The sequence below is a fragment of the Aquarana catesbeiana genome, linkage group LG05 (genome assembly GCF_042186555.1).
Source record: "Aquarana catesbeiana isolate 2022-GZ linkage group LG05, ASM4218655v1, whole genome shotgun sequence".
NCBI classification, from domain to species: Eukaryota; Metazoa; Chordata; class Amphibia; order Anura; family Ranidae; genus Aquarana; species Aquarana catesbeiana.
The window spans coordinates 205,742,340-205,762,065 of NC_133328.1; the positions used below are offsets into that span (position 1 = coordinate 205,742,340).

The 19,726-nt window shown below is 38.0% G+C and overlaps 1 protein-coding gene across 5 annotated transcripts in view; it reads left to right on the forward strand.

The window, feature by feature from the left end:
* The window catches only part of ELMO1 (engulfment and cell motility 1), a 546,685-nt gene that overhangs the window by 369,660 nt on the left and 157,299 nt on the right, over nucleotides 1-19,726 (forward strand). For all 5 annotated transcript variants that reach the window (XM_073630502.1, XM_073630506.1, XM_073630503.1 and 2 more), the window contains one exon: nucleotides 785-921. In XM_073630502.1, coding sequence (XP_073486603.1) covers nucleotides 785-921 — 137 coding nt within the window. The remainder of the gene's footprint in view (nucleotides 1-784; nucleotides 922-19,726) is intronic.

Below are 19,726 nucleotides of genomic sequence, written 5' to 3' on the forward strand. Positions count from 1 at the left end.
AATTAGAGCGCAGGCTGCAGGTCGGGCCTTGTATCAACTGTACTTTGCCTCTGTTCAGAAGTTTCCTGTGATAAACAGCAGTCATTGCCTCTATCCGCCCCTCCTGTAGATTTCTGTAGGCAGCCTGTGGTAGGAGGACCTCCTGTGTCCTCCCAGTGCTCTGCTGTCTGCGCAGGCTTTGTGCAGCCCAGTGATGATGCCATCACTATTTTTACAAGGTATTATCTGGGGTTGGAAATGCAGTACACAAAAAGTGGAATTATATCATTTGTACCTATTGAGAGATATACCTAAATGTACGTTTTTGTGCTGGAGTTAAGCTTTATTTCTTATCTATGAAAAACCTACTCCATCAAAGAACCTTTATATCTGAAAAGGTGTTTTTTTCTCTTTTTTAAAAGCCCTAAAATGTGCTGCTGTTCCTAACATTTCAAGGTAAGCATCACATTTAGCAACCTCAATGTCAGGTGTTCAGGAATGGTCTACTTTGTTCTGAGCTTTTTTGTAAATGCCCTTTTCCCCTTCTTTTAAAATTCCTTTTCACTCCTGTGCTTAAAGCTGGATAAGCTTTACAGGAAGACTATGATGTCTGGGACCTAGGAGAGATGGGACATTGGGCTAATTGTACTTAGATTCAACACTGGCCACGTACTCTTTGTGGGTACATATCTTAATATATGAAACCTTATCCTCTGTATAAGCCTGAGATATGTTTAATACTGATTATAAGCTGCAGGGAAATGCAAGTCTTACCTTTTGTGTTTTTTTTTCTTTTTCTATGTAGCAAGCGAAACCTGCAATGATTTTCACCCTATGTTCTTCACACACGATGGAGCGTTTGAGGAGTTCTTTTGTATCTGCATCCAGCTGCTGAACAAGACTTGGAAAGAAATGAGGGCAACTTCTGAAGACTTCAACAAGGTAGGAAAAAGTGATTCTTTAAAGGTACCAAATCATTTGTTCTTGTCCTAACTACCTTGAAAAGAACATTAAACAAAGTTTCTGATAAAACTTTAGTCCTTTGTCTTATGCAATATGTATGCGTTAAAAGTGGAACTTCATTCTCCCAAACAACATTGATTATTTTGCTGCTAGCATTAGTAAATAGATAGGAAAGTAGATCATATTTACTTGTTTTAAACTTTTTTTTTTTTTACATTCCTTCGGTTACTTCCTGGTTTCTTGCCTAGGGAAATTATGTAATACATCCCAGGAGTCTTCAGGAGGGAAGGAGAAGAGGAGGGGTTTCTCAGCTAAGCACGCTCTCCTGAATGCATGACTTAGTTAAGGGCAAACGGATTCCAGGAAGTAAATGCTACTTAATTAAAATTAAATAAAATTAAATTAATTAATTGCCCTTTTTTAAGATGGACAAAGCCAGAAATGCTAGGAGGGTGTTTTTTAAAGTGATTTCTTAAAAATGGATTAAATAGTGTTTTTTATTTGTAGGGCTTAGATGCAATTAAGATCCGCTTTAAAGATAATGATTTGCTATTGCTTAGGGACTGGTTTATAACCCTAGGTAAATGTAGGCACATTTTATTGCCTGGGTTTCATTCACAAGTACACACAGTAAGTTTCTGCATGGGGCACAAGTGAAAATCCTATGTTTCTCATAATTGTCCCAGACTTGTTAAATTATATGTAAACCTAATCATTATAATCTAATAATATTATAAGCTAGGTTCACACTTCTGCAATATGATTTTGATGTGACTTTCAGTGCAAATGCCACAAATACGAACTGCCAGTATTAGTACCACATCCTATAATTGTCAACATCAGAGAAAAGGGGATAGAATGGGAAAACAGACTTTACTGGTACTAAGGAAACCACCACAGTTAAAAAATTGTATGTGCTTATGTATAATGGAAATCGTAATATAGATATCTAATGTGTATTCTTTTAAAAAGGTTACCTCTCTGTAAATATATGAAAAAGATCCTGAGGAAGCATCTATGCAAAACCCGTTGACCTTTTGGATTGTAATGATATGAAGTTATGCACTGAAACAATTGCATTGCATATCATGAGAGACGTGACCATATATTAGAGATATGTTGTCTCTTGGTATTTTACTACTGTACTTATTAAATAAAGTTATTTTGCAATTTTTAACTGTGGTGGTTTCCCTGCTACCAGTAAAGTCGTTTTTCTCCTTTTTCCCATTCTTTCCTCTTACTCTAAAGTTTGTTTATGCTATGGGGCTAAAATTGCCCTGGAATTGCACCAAAGTAGCACATGAACCTTTTTTTAAATTGCTTGATGCTGAGTCGCATTGATGTGAATGGAAACATGTGATTTCCCTTGTCATGTGATTTTGTGCAACTCAAGTCGCATCTTAAATCTAGTAATCTAGGCCTTTAAGTGACATTGAACGATTCTATAGAAAATAATTTGTACACATCTACTACTTAATGGCCCTGTAAACTATTTTTTCATGATTCCTTCTGTGTTTTTTCACCTCTTTGTAATGTCTTCTGGGACCTCCCGAACCTCTTCTTTTCTCTGTCACTTCTATTTGTTTGGAATGAGAAGTGCATATTAATTGTAGTCATGTGCAGTGTTCTATGCACACTACAAATCCCATAGTTTATGGTCACTAGTTAAATTTAGGAGCAAGTAAGAGAAGATGGCTATTATCCCACATACAGTGGGACCATGGAGAATGAACGTAACCACCCTCTAACAGGAATTCAATGTTAGTTCATAGGTTATGTTAGATGTTTGTGGGCAGTTTAGAATATGAAAAAAAAAGACCTGATTGCTACGGACAGCAAATGTATTTAATTATTTATTTTAAATGAGGCCCAATGTGAAGGTTCCTATGACAACACAGACAATTTTTGTGACAGTCATGATTATGGTAATAACTAGAATAGTATTTACTGAGAAAATGAAGGGTATTCACAGTGGAATCAGCCAGTCTTCTGCACAAGTGGAGCTTTTCAGATAGGAATGGTATTGCACTGATAGAATACAGTCTTGGAGAGTATCAAGGGACTTTTTGTTGATCCAAGACTGTGATTTATAGTGAAGCAAGGCTGGCATTGGGCCCTTTTTTAATTGCGGATCACCTTCTACAAACTGTATAAGGTAGCTAAAAAACTCAATGCCTTAAGCATACTGTAAAATATTGTGTGCTGTTCTTATATACTTTAAGTATCTACAGTATAAGCATTTAATCTAGTAATTTCCTTGATCAGAAGAAAAATGCGCACATAACAGCACAGCACAATTTATATTCATTTTCATAAATCTCTAAATGCTATATACTCAAAATGTGCATCTAAAAATAAAAACCACTCCATCTGCAATGAAATATAAAATACGCCTCATATGAGATAAAAGGTGCTACAGAACGATTACCAGCTTTGTTTCATTTCACACATTTTCCCTTTAGGTAATCCTGCAAGATAAATTAAAGTAACACTGTACACCAAAGAAATTCACATATTTATTCCTTTCATTTAATGTTAAGTAGAGAATACCTGTATTTCAGTAGTTAACTGATACGTTTTTTTAACTGGGCCTTGTCCTGTGGGGATTTAAGTGCATCTAGGACCTCAGTTGCCATACACAAGCCCACTATTGCAATAAATTGTATTTTTATAGCAATATAATACCCTGTAAGAAGCTTTATAGATAACATTTAAAGCGGAGTTCCACTCAAAAGCTGTGGTTATCTGCCTTCTCCCCCTTCCGGTGCCACATTTGGCACCTTTCGGGGGGAAGTGGTACCCGTCCTGACTCCTGAGAGATCTTGCCCCAGTGAGATCCCTTGGAAGTTCGACCCCCCCCGCCACCGGGCCATTCAGAAAGCACAGTTTCACTTACAGGCAATGGGGATGGCAGCACCCAAGAGCGGATGGAAACATCGGCTGGGGTGCCAACCTTGCTGGATTCCAGGACAGGTAAGTGTCCTAATATTAAAAGTCAGCAGCTACAGTATGTGTCACTGCTGACTTTAAATTTTTTGCTGGGGGGGGGGGACCCGCTTTAAGGTGAACCCAAACCTGACACAGCACCTAACATTTAAAAGTAATATATGCCCCTGGAGTAGGTGCCTGAAGGTGATTGCCCATACCTTTTATAGCAGAAACAAAGTGTGTGCCTTGTTACCCTGCCAGACCATCAGTGGTTAATAGAGAAACACTCCCAGTATATTTTGAGGTACTGGGAGTAGTCCTGAGACCTGTCTTTTGTTAGGTTTACAGTACTTGGATATCAATTTTGGATCAGGATTTTTTTTTTTTCATTTTGATGGTGCCTTGCATTTTTTATTTAAATTAAAGTCATAGTTTACATTGCATGCATAGCATTGAAATAAAAATTGTTTATTATTTTACATACACATATTAAATTTTTTTTTTCTTTTTTCTACCATTCTAATCACTTCTTTGATAAAAAAAATCAGATTAGCATAAAAAAAATGGTCAGATTATCAAAAATTCACATACAAAAATTTGAAGAACCATGGAACTATAGCCACGGAACAGTGCACCTTGTGTGCTAAAGTTTGATGGCCTCCCCATGCTCAAAGCAGGCATTTCACTTATTTAGGATTCTCTAGATGTCAGTCCTTTGCAGAACGTGTTTGTTTTAAATGTTTGTGTTCATTTTAAAGGGGAACTAAACTCTGCTATAATTACCTCCCTTCTGTGATGCAAACTCATTTGCTTGTGCTTCTTGTGTGCCCATTTTCAGCCACCTTGATTGGCCAGCCTGGGATGGCATAATTCCTGTGCATGGGAATTATTTCATCTGGGCACCAAGTCTTGCCAAGAATGTATTCTGAGCTGCAAATGTGTTGTCAGTAAACATTCAGGAAAAATGTTGTTGAAAGGCAGCTAGGACCCTTTCATTTCAGAAGAGACATACAGAATCTCTTCTGCAATAAAAGCCTGCCTGCCAACCATGTTTTATTGTAGAGCTATAGTTTCACCTTAAGTATACCAGAATATGCCATCAAAGTCCTCTAAGAGCCTCCTTTTGCCACCCTCCTGTTTCGTAACAGCACACCTTTTTTTTTGTTCTGACTCCTAGCAAGAATCTACAGTTTAGCTAGGTGGAATATAATATGGGATAGAGGCTGCATGGATCCGCTGTTTTACCACATACTTCTGCCAATACTACATAATACCCTAATGTTATAGAGAACTACTGCCCCATACTACTTCATGCGTCAGTACGTCCCCTACCAATACCTCCGGTACCACCAAAATAACTGGAATAATTACTAATAATATAGATTGATAGGGTTCACTTATAATTTAACCCACTTTACAATTGGCCAAAAAAAAGTGTGTTTTGTTCATGGCCGAAGTTATTAGGTCCTGTTGGGACTAAAAAAAAAATCAAATGATAAACTTATCTGCGCACAATTATTCACTTGTTGCAAATTACAGTTTACTGTATTATGATTGTCAGTTTATAAGAATTTTTGTTAATTTCTGTATTGAGCAATAACATTTGAAATCCCATTTATTCCTGATGTAGCTATTCCCAGCAGTGCACAGCTGACTCTTGTATAGTGAGTCATTTTTTGGTAACTGAAGCTTTCTCAAAATATAATGGCCTACGGATTGAAAACGTATTATTTTCTTGGCCTTTTGCTAAGGTTAACAGGAAGCCTGTATCTGTTCTTCTGTCTGCATTGCTTCAGATCCTCTGCAATGAAGTCAGATTTGAAATTTGAAGGGCTAGTCCACCAAAAGTTACATGCCTGCTATATTTATCTCTTGGTAATTTATCTTTTGGTGAAACCAGCAATGAGATTCACCATAGCTTCTGGCTCTGTTTCTGTTCACCTTGAGGTTTTCCCACTTTTTCTACTGTATTTTCCAGGATAAAAAAAAATCTAAACATCCAGAAGAAATAGTGGGAGCAGATCATGGAAGTGACAAATGTGCAGACCTGGAATGTAAGCAGTAGACATCTCACCATTAGAGTACCTAAAAGATATAAGACACCATTACGTGGTTTAAACTTTAGCATCCACAGTATAAACACTTATTGAAGATGGATGAACAGATCTTTGAAAGGTTTTCTCATTTTTACCTTTTATGTAAAAGCACTCACATAAATCCCCGCTGTCTGGATGTTACTGATTTTTCCTGAAAGGCCTGTAGGAACAACTGTGATGTTTTGACCAAAATGTGCTGTGGCCTGGGAGGCTGAGGTGTCAGCCCTCAGTTCTATCAGTGACTCATTCAGATAGCAGAGGGATTGGAGATCAGGGAGGAGCCAGACTCTGTGCTGTGGATTCAGGCTAGTACACACTATAGTGGGATGTGCTTTGTTCACTTTTCATGTCTGTGATTTACAACCACTTTAAATACATAGATTAACCGCTTGCCAACCGCCCCATGTATATGTACTGCGGGGCTGCAGCTCCTACAGGTGAAATCACGTTCCTGTAAGTTTTTGGCACTTCCGGGTTTGCGCCGCACAAGCGCTGCCGGTGACCAGCTCCCGCCGTGATTGGACATTCCCGACAGAGGTAGAACTGGGGTCTGCCTATGTAAGCAAGGCAGATCGCCATTCTGTGACAAGGGAAGGCAGAGATCCTGTGTTTCTGCTAAGGAGGAACACGGATCTCCGTCTTCCCACAGTACAAGCACCCCCCACACAGTTAGCAAGCACTCCCTAGGGACACATTTAACCCTTTACTCGCCCCTGATGTTAATCCCTTCCCTGCCAGTGTCAGTACAGTGACAGTGCATATTTTTTAGCACTGATCACTGTAATGCCCCGTTCACACGGTCGGATTTTCCGACGGAAAATGTGTGATAGGACCTTGTTGTCAGAAATTCCGACCGTGTGTAGGCTCCATCACACATTTTCCATCGGATTTTCCGACACACAAATTTGAGAGCAGGCTATAAAATTTTCCAACAACAAAATCCGTTGTCGGAATTTCCGATCGCGTGTACACAAATCCAACGCACAAAGTGCCACGCATGCTCAGAATAAATAAAGAGATGAAAGCTATTGGCTACTGCCCCGTTTAGAGTCCCGACATACATGTTTTACGTCACCATGTTCAGAACGATCAGATTTTCTGACAACTTTGTGTATGCAAGACAAGTTTGAGCCAACATCCGTCGGAAAAAATCCTAGGATTTTGTTGTCGGAATGTCCGATCAATGTCCGACCGTGTGTACGGGGCATAATAGTGTTACTGCTCAGTCACTTAGTGTCTGATTTGTCCGCCGCAATGTCGCAGTCCCGCTATACATCGCTGCTTGCCGCCATTACTGGTAAAAATAAATAACTAAATATAAATTCCATAAAAATATCCTATAGTTTGTAGATGCTATAACTTCTGCACAAACCAATCAATATTATTATTATTATTATACAGGATTTATATAGCGCCGACAGTTTACGCAGCGCTTTACAACATTAGGGCAGACAGTACAAGTACAATACAATACAATTCAATACAGGAGGAATCAGAGGGCCCTGCTCGTTACAATCTACACTTATTGGGATTTTTTACCAAAAACATGTAGCAGAATACAAATTGCGCTAAACTGACAAAGAAATTAGATTTATTTACATTTTTTTTATTGGGTGTGTTTTATTGCAGTAAGTAAAAAATAATGTTTTTTTTTTCAAAATTGTTGGTCTTTTTTTGTTTTATAGCGCAAATAATAAAAAACGCAGAGGTGATCAAATACCACCAAAAGAAATCTTTATTTGTGGGAAAAAAAGACATCAATTTGATTTGGGTAAAGGGTCGCACGACCGCGCAATTGTCAGCAGCGCTGTCTCGCAAAAAATGGCCTGGTTATGAAGGGGAGTTAACCTTCAGGAGCTGAAGTGGTTAAATACTTGCTATTTATATTTATACAACCCTGTATCACTCTGCTCAGATATAGAGAATGGAGAATGGTTGGTGACCTAACTTTTCTCTTCTGTAGTTAAGCAGTACAACCAGGTTGCCTTCCCATTTGCTTCTGATTGGATAGTCAAGAAGAAGTAGACTGGTGAGGTAGTACTTCTGCTCATTCTACTGTCAGCATGTGCTATGTCAGTACTTTTGCGTGCATGTAACATACATATAAAACACTTTTTTTGATCAGAGTTCTCTGCTTAACTTCATTCTATAGACCTTAAGTGCCTTAGATGGTGGTAACTGCAACTAGCGTCAAAAACTAGCACAAAATATCACACGCAGTATGCAAATTGTTTTTTTCGTCACTTTGCACCTGTCAGCATGTGTGAATGCAACACATTTGGCTCCTAGTTCCGCCTCTACCTCTCGCAGTTGGGTTCTACTGTACAGGTGATTGCAAAATGCTTATACAAAATCAAATTCAGATACCTGTAGCAGTTAGAAATAAAAGGCTTATAATCACAAACTACATTTTCTAAATATCTGCCTTGAGTTCAGCTTTAAATATTCTAATTTGAATCAAAGATGGATTGTATTTTTAAATATTTTTTATGCACCTAAGTGATTATACATGCAGTGCATAGAAGGAGTCAAATGTGTCCCTGCCCCAAACTTTCCCATCTCATGTTCCTTATCACACACAACACATACATTCTAGGGTTAGTTTGGCAAAAAACTAAAAGCACTAACAGCTTTCCGGACATTTTGCTGCCCACTTATTCATCTTTCCTGTCCAGTCATTTTATCATGTTTCTTATTTCCATTTACAGGTATAAGCTGATAAGTTAGCTACAGTTATCGCTGAACATTTTGTGCTTTTCTTTAGACACGTCCCAGAATCATTATCGTGCATGAATGGTATAATAGTGTCAAACAAACTATTCTCTCTATTACTTAAAATGCATTCTAAAGGGTGTTGACAGCAAACCCTAACCATGCAGAGTTTAAAGCTTTCATCTTTTCTGCTTGATGTGCTGAGATATGATTAGCAAGGAGGAAAGAGGAGAGGAGAAGTGCAGAACTGGCAGCCCTTATTACCATGTAATACATTATCTCTTGTACACAGCCAGAAAGATTAGAAACCTCATGCTGGAGAGTTAGAATGCTGTGTAATAAGTGCTGGGCTTATTCTGAGCATGCCTTATAAACTGCTAACTGCAAGAAAAAGTCAAACCACTAGCAAATGGACTATCGAAGATATATGCAAGAAAGGAATTATGAAGCCATTGTTTTTTAAAATATTTTAGGAAAATGAACCTATTGTATAGAAGTGTGCATATCTTAAACACAACTACATATGTAACATATTCTTCCCTTGATGCAATCTGACATTTTTTGTGTCATGCATATTTACCTTGGATCACCAAGCAATAGTTATAGATTGATTAGGCTGAAAATAGTATGAAAATATAAGCTTCCCATTGCCCAGTGATGCTAAAGGATATATGAAAGATGCTGATTTTCAACCAGGTTCTGTCCCTTGTCAACTCAACATAAAAAAAAATGGATTGCTTTAATTTAGAACAAGACTGTCCTAATGACTGTCCTAGATCAGACATTAGCAGGGTAACAGAGTTGTGATATTACCTTCCTTTCCAAAATGTTTCAAACTTTAATATCTCAAAATATATAATTCATGCTAGTCTGTTGAGAAAATGTATAATGCCTCTATAGTGTGATGCTGTGAGAATCCACAGGCTGGCAGCAGCATTCAACTGACTGTTATGACTGGTACACACAATGAAATTACCAGACAAATGATCATCCATTTTTTTTTTTGCATACTAATCTCATATCGAAAATGAAGAGGTTACTAAAGTCACCAAAATTCTCGTATGACAGAATAAAAATTCGGAAGTGTTGTAATGTATTTATATTGTATTTTCGAACGGCTACTGTACTGATTAAACTAAAATTGTACGATCTGGTACGGTACGAGAAAAAAAAATTCAGGTAATGATTGTTAAGCTGCAACATATTACATTTTTAGTTTTGAGTTTAATACCTCCTTAATTTTGTTACCCATGCACCATGGCCTAAAGGTTGAAAAAAAAGAAAACCTCAATTTTATCACCAAGTCATAGGTGGCTACCTCACAGGGCACGCAGTGGTCTAAATGCTAAACCAACCTAATCCCGAGGGGTCATCAACCCAATATATGCAAAAGAGAAAATGGTGTTCAAGGATGACCCATGATTGTACCAAGTACAGACCACATATATCCTAAAAACATTATATTTTATTACAAATCATTATTGGAATAGAACCTATAAAAAGTGAGGATATAAAACCCCTGTTATACTTCTGTGCAATAGCATATAAAACCATAATGGCAGTAGTCGAGAAATGGAGTATTTTACTACGCGATTCGCGGTCACTGACACTTGCTCAGGACTCCATATTTCTTCATCTGACACAATGCCAAATACCAAAAGTTTACATTGGGTAGAATCATCACACTCTCCTAGGTCATGGGGAGGCAGAGTGGGAAAAGTCACTGAGAGTGACTTACACAGGGGGAAGTTTGGTTAATTCCTCAACCAACATTAGTGATTCCAAGTCTGATGGTAGGTACTCTACTTTCGTCTCCCTAAACTGTGTCTGGAAAGCATGTCTGAGTTGGAGAAAACGAAAAAAGTATGAATTAGTGAGTTCATATTTAGATTGCAGTTGTGGGAAGGTCAAAAGTTCCCCAAGGCATCTGACACCTTTCAACGTTTTTATCCTTTTTATTGCCCATATGGAGGGATTCAGCAGATTGTAAAAATGGGACAGTGTGGGGTTCATCCACAGAGGGGCTGACGGTGATACACCTTTGTAGCTAGGACATGCTAATTGGAGGGAGTGTTAAAGGACTACAAAAGCGCTGATCAGCCTGTTTGCAGTCCATTGAAACTACATGTCTATCTGCTGTGGTGGCAGATGGAATGTTATTCGTTCACAGGTCCCAATTTTTAAATATGACAGCAGCTGCAGGGGGAAAGGAACCCCCGCCCAATGTCACAGAGGCGGGGAGGGGTGTCAAGATGGGGTACTGAACATGTTACCATCTAAAGACTGGTGTAACATTTGGCATTTTCAAAAAGTGAATTTATCCCTTTAAAGAGCAATTCAATACAACATTTGGTAAATGACAATATGCAGGGAATACAGAGATACCAGCAGTCTTCTCATCTATTGCCATTGCGAATCAATTGTAATTCAGGAGAATATAGTAGTCTCAATCCCACTCACTGATTTCTCTCTTGGAATGAATAGAGAAATCAAGGTAGGGAATCGTTAACATATTTTTAAGTGTGGTATGACTATCGGTGGCTGAAGAAACTGTATGAGGCCCTAACCACTGTTTGAACTTTCTCCCTAACCACAGTGTAACATAAAAGCAAACTTTATATTTACTTTTAGAAATGTTTTTCTGTTTAATCAGGGTATTTGTACAGAGATGGGTTTTAAATATGAAAGTCCAGAATTGTTTGAAACTTTTGTAATTATGGGGTAAACGTTATACTACATATGGAGTATAAGTGATAATACCTGAAAATGAACTAGAAAGAGACTTGTTAGTTGTGAGGATGTCTGACTGGTATATGACAGTAGAACACAGATTGTCAGAACTGCGGAGTGTGCTTAGAATTTTAAACAGGCTTCTTTAGCTGTCAGGCTTTGCTTTCTAGAAAAGAATCAGGATTGCAATGAACACCATGATGATAAAATTACACGTTATAACAGAATTTCTTAAATACATATGAGATGTTTAATTAGTCCGTTATAGAATACACAGCACATCTATTTATATAAATTATGTTTATATAACCAGTAAATTGTCAGAGAAATTAATTAATGAACAGCTCCTGGAAATATTTATTTTATTTTTTATTGATGGTTGCACACAGCCTGGCATTATCCTGTATTTTTTTTTTTTTTTTTGTGCTGTAGTTCAGTACACATGTGGACTGTGCACTCTATCATGTACTGTAGATGGTGTGAAACACTTACACACCTGTATATGAATAATCGCAAATATGTCACAACAACAAGCCTGTAGTCACAGGAAACACATCAGAAACCAGTAACGGGTTATTTTAAATTGGAGTGCTAAGGTCATGTTTACATTTCTGCTCTTCAATAGCATATATTTTCTGTGCATATGAAATCCTAAAATGCATGTATTTTTATTTGCTTATTTAGAAAGAATTGGTCTGGAAAAGGCTTTTTTTCAAAGAATCTACGTTTCTCCTCTAGAGTCAAGGCAAGGCATGTGCTCCTAGTCATTTGTATTCTATCCCATACCCCAATCCAGATTGACCCATGTCCAGGGTCAAGCTGCAAAACCCCTCCAGGATGCTGACCTGTCTCCTGCCTAAGCTCAAGGCTGATAACTGACAATCTGTAAACATACCTGGAAGAGAATAAAAATGACAAATAAAGAAGCTTGATGACACCTTTGTCATATGAGATTTCTTTATTATCTGCTTCAACATTGGGCTCAAGTAGGTGATAGCATGGTATTTCAACTCTATACTTCTTCTCTGACAGGGAGAGACTACAAGGAGAGAAGCAAAAATCAAGTAATTCCTGAGAGATAAAACTGAATTATTATTACAGTTCAAGAGTGGAGATCATTGCATATGCACATACAGTATTTTCATTGGTGGATGTTTCTCTTTACGCATGTTATGTTATGTGTTGGGGTGTGTTTATATATACTTTTGTGTGCGTATTTCCCCTATGCGACTTACAAAGGGGCTAAAGTACTTCCTATCCTCTGTGTATGGATATATGCATTAAACTGCTTGTAAAATGCACATGTTGAATGTTTTACATGCATCATGCTTCATCCCTGTGAAAGCTGTGCTTTGAGCAACTTGCCCAAAAGAAACAGCAAGCAATTACGGTAGTTTGTAATGTACACCTATTCAAACTCAGATGAGTAAATGGGGCCTAAATTAATTCTTATTGATGGTACACTACAATAGTTTACATGTAAGTGAACTGATTGTCTGCTAAAAGCATGTTAATACGTTTACATCTATTTAAAACGTTGTTGATGCATTAATGCAGAATTCTTGGGGGAAAGAACATGTGTTCAACCACTCTTCACACACAAAATATAGATGTGCTCCAGCAAAACCCACATTAAAAAAAAAAAAAATAACATTCCAATGTATAATTCTTTAAAATCAGTGTACAAAATCCTTAAAGAATAACCTCAGCCCTGTAAAGATGTAAAATAAAAATGTATACAGTATATATAGCCATTTACTAGAAAATATCTCATAATAGCCACTCCTGAGTTCCAGCCTAAAATCAAGGGTGCATCCAAAAAGGAAAAAGTCAAGGAAAATTTCATATGACATCAGATGGCATAAATATAAGAGCAAATTTGCCCAGTACCGATCAATCCAGATTACTCTGTAAGAAGCATTGAGGTCAATATCCCTTTTTTGTATTATATGCGTTCATCCATCCTGTTACGCACAAATATGGAATGTCATGCTTTAAAATGAGCAGACTAAGGCTGAAGAGATGTTGTACACCAATGCTTAAATTTAATTTTATTCCCCCGGAAGTACATATAGACTATTCCTCATCTGGATAGGCAAGTGATAGACCTTAAACTTAGAAAAAAATCTGCGCTTGAGGTGAAATGATTAACAGCAGCTAGACACTGTACCCTAAAACCAGGATTGAGCATAAATACAAACCAACAGTACAGCACTTTTATAAATAAAGAATGCTTTCAATAATTGTGATTTTAGCTGTCATTAACACACTACCACACATGCGCAACTGCCCGTTGGCCATCTTTGTTTCTGGAGGAATTTCTTTATTGCATGTATCCTCCTGCACAATTTGATTCCACTGGTTTGAGTTAGATTGCTGCAAAGTCAATGTTAACTACAGAGGAAGTTGTGGTATAACCATTTGATACATTTTGGGCTTTTCCATTATATCAGCTTCATTGCTTTAATGAGCATTCATTGACCACCCTTTATTAGGGGGTCGCAAGAATTCTGGTAAGCCTTGCATGAGAGTAAATGGTGTCATCTTTGAAATTTCAACTTCCATCACGACATGTGGGACTGATAACTTGACTGTTTATACCAGTGATCTTCTTTTGGACAATTTATGCTCAATTTCTTCCTTTTTTTATGTTTAAAGTTACATGTTTATTATGCTTTATCATATTAATTTTGATGGTCAGAATTGGCTTTTATAGGGTATAGGTATAGGTATTGATGATTGTTAATATCACAATTTCAGAAAGCATTTTTTATTTATATAAGCGCTGCACTGTTGGTTTGTATTTAATCGAAATACCTTAAGTTCTCTTATCAAGAGAAGGGAAGCAGCACAAAGACCCAACAGTGCTACAGTTCAAAAAGCATGCTGATAGGAGAATAGAGCAGAGTGACCGCTATATAAGGTTGTCAGTGTGTTGCTTCTCTTTTCACTGCCCTGTCACAAGGTGAGGTGGGTACGGGACCTCAAAGTGAAATTGCAATAGAGAAAGTTCAGACCTCTACTTTGCTAAACAGGTCTGTGCTGTGGGTAGGGCTGCCAGCAGAATTGTATGGATAGACAAACCAAACCTTTTGGCAGGTAAAATAGCTTCAGTGTGTATTTCATCTGTGCATTTTGTGGTTTGCCTGGAATTTTAGCTTTATATCATCTTAGACCAGTGGATGGGCCACTAAATCCCAACTACCAATACTTACTTCCACTGTATCCTTTTTGAACGTCTTTCTTTAGTAAAAGTTCACTAGCCCCCTGCACTTTTTCTTTTATGTGCTCAGTACAGTTTATTTTTTTTAAGATTTTTTATTTATTTTTTAAAGATATTGTACAAAAAAAAAACAAGACCTACGATTTCTTCCATGTCTCATAGAGGTATGGCAACTGCAGTGGAAAGACATCAATACTTTTGATGCTACAATATTAGAAGTCTACTTTGTAGAAGAAGATATACCAATTTTTATATCCTGGATCCAGAGAGGGATTAGCCATGAGCGGGCTAGAAATCCACTTGCCCCATAATTTATCATAGAGCTTTGGTCCATTTGAAAGTTCAAAGGTGAGTCTATACAAGGAAAGAGTGTCGTTAATTAGCTTGATCCAGATGCTTACACACTGAAGCTATTTTACCTGCCAAAAGGTTTGGTTTGTCTATCCATACAATTCTGCTGGCAGCCCTACCCACAGCACAGACCTGTTTAGCAAAGTAGAGGTCTGAACTTTCTCTATTGCAATTTCACTTTGAGGTCCCGTACCCACCTCACCTTGTGACAGGGCAGTGAAAAGAGAAGCAACACACTGACAACCTTATATAGCGGTCACTCTGCTCTATTCTCCTATCAGCATGCTTTTTGAACTGTAGCACTGTTGGGTCTTTGTGCTGCTTCCCTTCTCTTGATAAGAGAACTTAAGGTATTTCGATTAAATACAAACCAACAGTGCAGCGCTTATATAAATAAAAAATGCTTTCTGAAATTGTGATATTAACAATCATCAATACCTATACCTATACCCTATAAAAGCCAATTCTGACCATCAAAATTAATATGATAAAGCATAATAAACATGTAACTTTAAACATAAAAAAAGGAAGAAATTGAGCATAAATTGTCCAAAAGAAGATCACTGGTATAAACAGTCAAGTTATCAGTCCCACATGTCGTGATGGAACTCCTTTCCAGAATAGTACAATTGCTTTTTTTAGCATAAAATTACCGGATTCACAGCAGACGTTTCATGTATTTAGAGACCACCAAATTAGCAAATATTACTAGCAGACAATTTTTAGGGTGCAGTATTTTTGGGAAACCTAATACTGAAAAAATGAAGGAGCCAGCTACTGACTGAAACTTCTGAACTACAGGAAAGGACCAAAAGCAATGCATAAAGTAAGCAGTATTACTGCAGCCCAATAAAGTTGATTTACATTTTTTTCCCGTCTATCTTAATCTTGCATATTTCTTTACATCGACTTATTAAAATTAGAGAAAATGATGTGTGTGTTTTCACATAGCAGCCAGAGTTCAGCTGTCCTTTTCTAGTACAATTTAGAAGTGTTAGTAATTTAACTGATTGGATATATGATCAACACAGATTTTTTTACTATGTTTTTCTAAATCGGATTCATTGCGCTAATCTAAGTTACATGAAAAATGTTGCTTGGAAAAGGCCTTGCTGCGTGACACCAAGCACACTGGAAGTGCTGCAGTCATTTTTAAAGTAAAGCTTACAGTTTTGACAGTTAAATCAATTATAATATATTGCAGCATGTTGAATAACATTTTATCATAAGGTCCAGTAGATATTTTTCCCTTAATTGCAGAAACTTGCATGAATATTCATTAATGCCCGGCTAATATAGTAGGCTAAATTATCATAATTGACCTCTGGTGTATTTTTAATAATGTTGGTTGTGATGTTTCATTAACGATTTTTTACTGCTGCTCATATGGAGCCACATAAATATTTAGAAAGCCTTCCTGGATGCAGACCAAGAACATTTGTGTTGCGAGTGCTGTGTATGCTTACAGCTAACTTGTTGTAGGAGCTGTCCAACATGCCTAGCCGCTGAATTGCCATTCCTCATTATGAATCTTTTAATCATTTTATATCTTTATGACATGTGTGTAATTTTCTATAAAATGCAGGGAGTATTTGCATAAAAAAACCAAACACATTGATGGCTTATGAATGACAGATGTAATCTTAGGCTGTTTATATGCTGTTAGATGTCTATTCAAGAAAGATGAGTGGGGAGGTATGTGACTGTCCTTGCATGCATCATAGTGCTGGGACATGCCATCACCTTTGTCTGACACTGAAAGCAAAGCATCCTTTGTAATTTGTATTCCTTTGTACTTCCGGAGTACCGTATATACTCGAGTATAAGCCGACGCACCTGATTTTACCACAAAAAACTGGGAAAACGTATTGAATCGAGTATAAACCTAGGGTGAGAAATGCACAGCTACTGTAAGTGGAAAAGAGGGTCAACAATGCCCATTTGAATGCCTCACTGTGCCCATTTGCAGCCATAGGTCCCCCGAACTTCAAACTCGGTAGTTAAGGGTTCCTAAATGCCCCCTAGCTGCAGCCAAAATTGTGGTCTCTGGACTTAAAGGGTCCTGAAATGACATTGCTGCAGGTGGACACAGTTGACCGACTTTGGGGCCCCATATCTCAGGGCCACTTGGTGCTAGGACTCCAAATTTGGTGTGCAAACCCAGTGGAACCAGCGCTACAACATATTCAAAGCTGGGATTCCTAGCACCAAGTGACCCCGAGATATGGGGCCCCAAAGTCGGTTCAGGAAAAAGTCAAGCACTTTTCTGCAGCAGAGAATGACATTTTCCAAACCGACTTTGGGGCCCCGTATCTCGGGGCCACTTGGTGCTTTGGATATGTTGTAGTTCTAGTTCCACTGGGTTTGCACATCGAATTTGGGGTTCCTAGCACCAAGTGGCCCCGAGATGCGGGCCCCCAAAGTCAGTTCGGAAAATGTCATTCTCTGCTGCAGAAAAGTGCTTGACTCGAGTATAAGATAGTATAAAAAATGTGCTGAAAAACTCTGCTTATACTCGAGTATATACGGTAATTACTAGCCCCCCTGACTGCAAGAAGATAAGTCCCCAGTCATACACTTTATTGTTCTCAACTGTTTGTGTGTGGGTTGCTTAAATCATATAATCAATCATGAACAATATCCTTTACCTTCACACCTCTGTATAATAAACAGTTGATTTACATCTTAGCCACATTGCAAAAGCCAACAATTCGGAGCCACGCAGGGACCATTTGTCAAGGCACCATGATCACAGACTGACTGTCAAAGACACTTGTTCTCCCTTTTGCACTGCAGAAACTTTTATTATCTTAGGCTATGTTAAAAATTGGCATTGATTGACATCTATGACCTGCTTTACTTAATAATCTCTGCACACTGGAGCGTTGACCTGGCACTACACAGGGGGTTCTGGGTTTTAGAAAACATGCGTTCATATTTTTTACCTGAACTATATCTTGATTGGATCGCCATTTCTGCCTATATAGCACCACCAAACACACTCTCCCTGCTTGGTTGTGTCCCGTAGAGATATATGGAATTGAATGGCAATTTCCCACCTGTTCCATCCTACATGGCTCCAATGGCTGTCTCACAAGGTTGGTTTCTGAGACCTGTTACTACATATGATGAGAATGTCACATAGTGGAGACAAATTTGTTTGTTTATTGTGACAGTCTCGTTGCATTAGACCCATTAAAGCAAGCTCCAGGTACATGTAAAAAGATGCACATGAAAGTATGTGCAAAACTTTATAATAAAAAAAAATCATATGAACTTTAACATGTTATAGTCATTTCCATATTTTGTATATCTGCAACTTTTTAATGACATGTTGGTCCTGCCATGAAGGTCCTTGTTGAGACATTTTCTATTATGAAGTGACAAAGCTCTCTCCCTGTCTCCCATTTGTGCTCCTGCTTTGTCGCCCTTTCACATGGGCTTCTGATGGAGACTACAAGTAAGACACACAGACATGGTTCACTGTTATTACCATAAGGAAACCTGTCCTGAGAAATTCCATGCAGTCATCACTGTAGACGGGAACCGGCTGCAAAGGGGCTGCAGCTGGTCAGTAGTACTGAAGATGATAAAAATGTAAGAATAGGTATTTAATTTTTAAATACTGGCAAATGTTTGATAGACAGTGCTCTAGCAAACTTAATGGCATTCATGTAGAGATTACTTGTACTTTAATGCAGCTATCTATTATTGTTTTTTTTATCAATTCAATTAATGTAAGTGTCTTAATTTGACTTGATATAAGCCTCTTGCAATCCCTTGTACGGCAGCAAACGGACTAGGGGCAGCTCAAGAAACCAGGCAATTGTGCTGCAGTGCTCATGTGCTAACATGATATGCTGACAGGAGGAGAGAGCAGTGTAACGGAGGGATGAGCTAATCTCTGTGTTCAAGCGACTAGACTTGATTTTTCTCTCCTGCAGTTCAGTAACAACTGTCTTGTCCCTCCCCTGGCCTATAACTGGACAGTGAGATAAAAGAGAAGCCCTATTGCCATGCTCACACTATCTATGGAGCTATTCCCAGCAGTTATTCTTTTCTGCCACCAGATACCGCCAACCTTTCTAGTTGAATGACGGTCATTGTCATTCACCCCACTTCCTGTGGGTGTCAAGGACCCATACCCTGGAGATACATCATCCAACCACCCATGAGGAACAGGAGAACTCTGCAGAGAATGGTATCACATCATTATGTGGATCCACTTTCTGCAACATTCACAACCTGCCCACTGTCAAGGACAGGAGAGGACCCATAATGCCACATGATAGGACTGAAGACCTACAGAAAACAAGGTATGTACAGCATCCATATTTTTTTAAAACACAATAGAGGGCAGGGGTTGGGGGGGCTGGATGAGGGGACAGCTTAATTGTTGCCCGTAGTTTATGTTCCGGTCTACAGAAGTTTATTGTAAAGATATGCAAAATCGTTTTAGGATTGTCCCTGGCCCTTTTTCTTAAAAACTTTTTATTTTATTTGAAGCAAGTTTATTTTAAAGATATGCAACATTGTTTTAGGATTGTCCCCAGCCTTTTTTCTTGAAAAAAATTTATTCTATTTGGAGCATGTTTTGATCAGGGCTTATCATAGTTATCTTATAGTAACATTTCTAGGCAACAGCAAGGACAGGATATAGTTTGGTGAAACTGAGACCATAAGACATAGCCCTTTTCAATCATTTTAATGCTTATATCTTATACTAATGGAATTTAATTTTGTT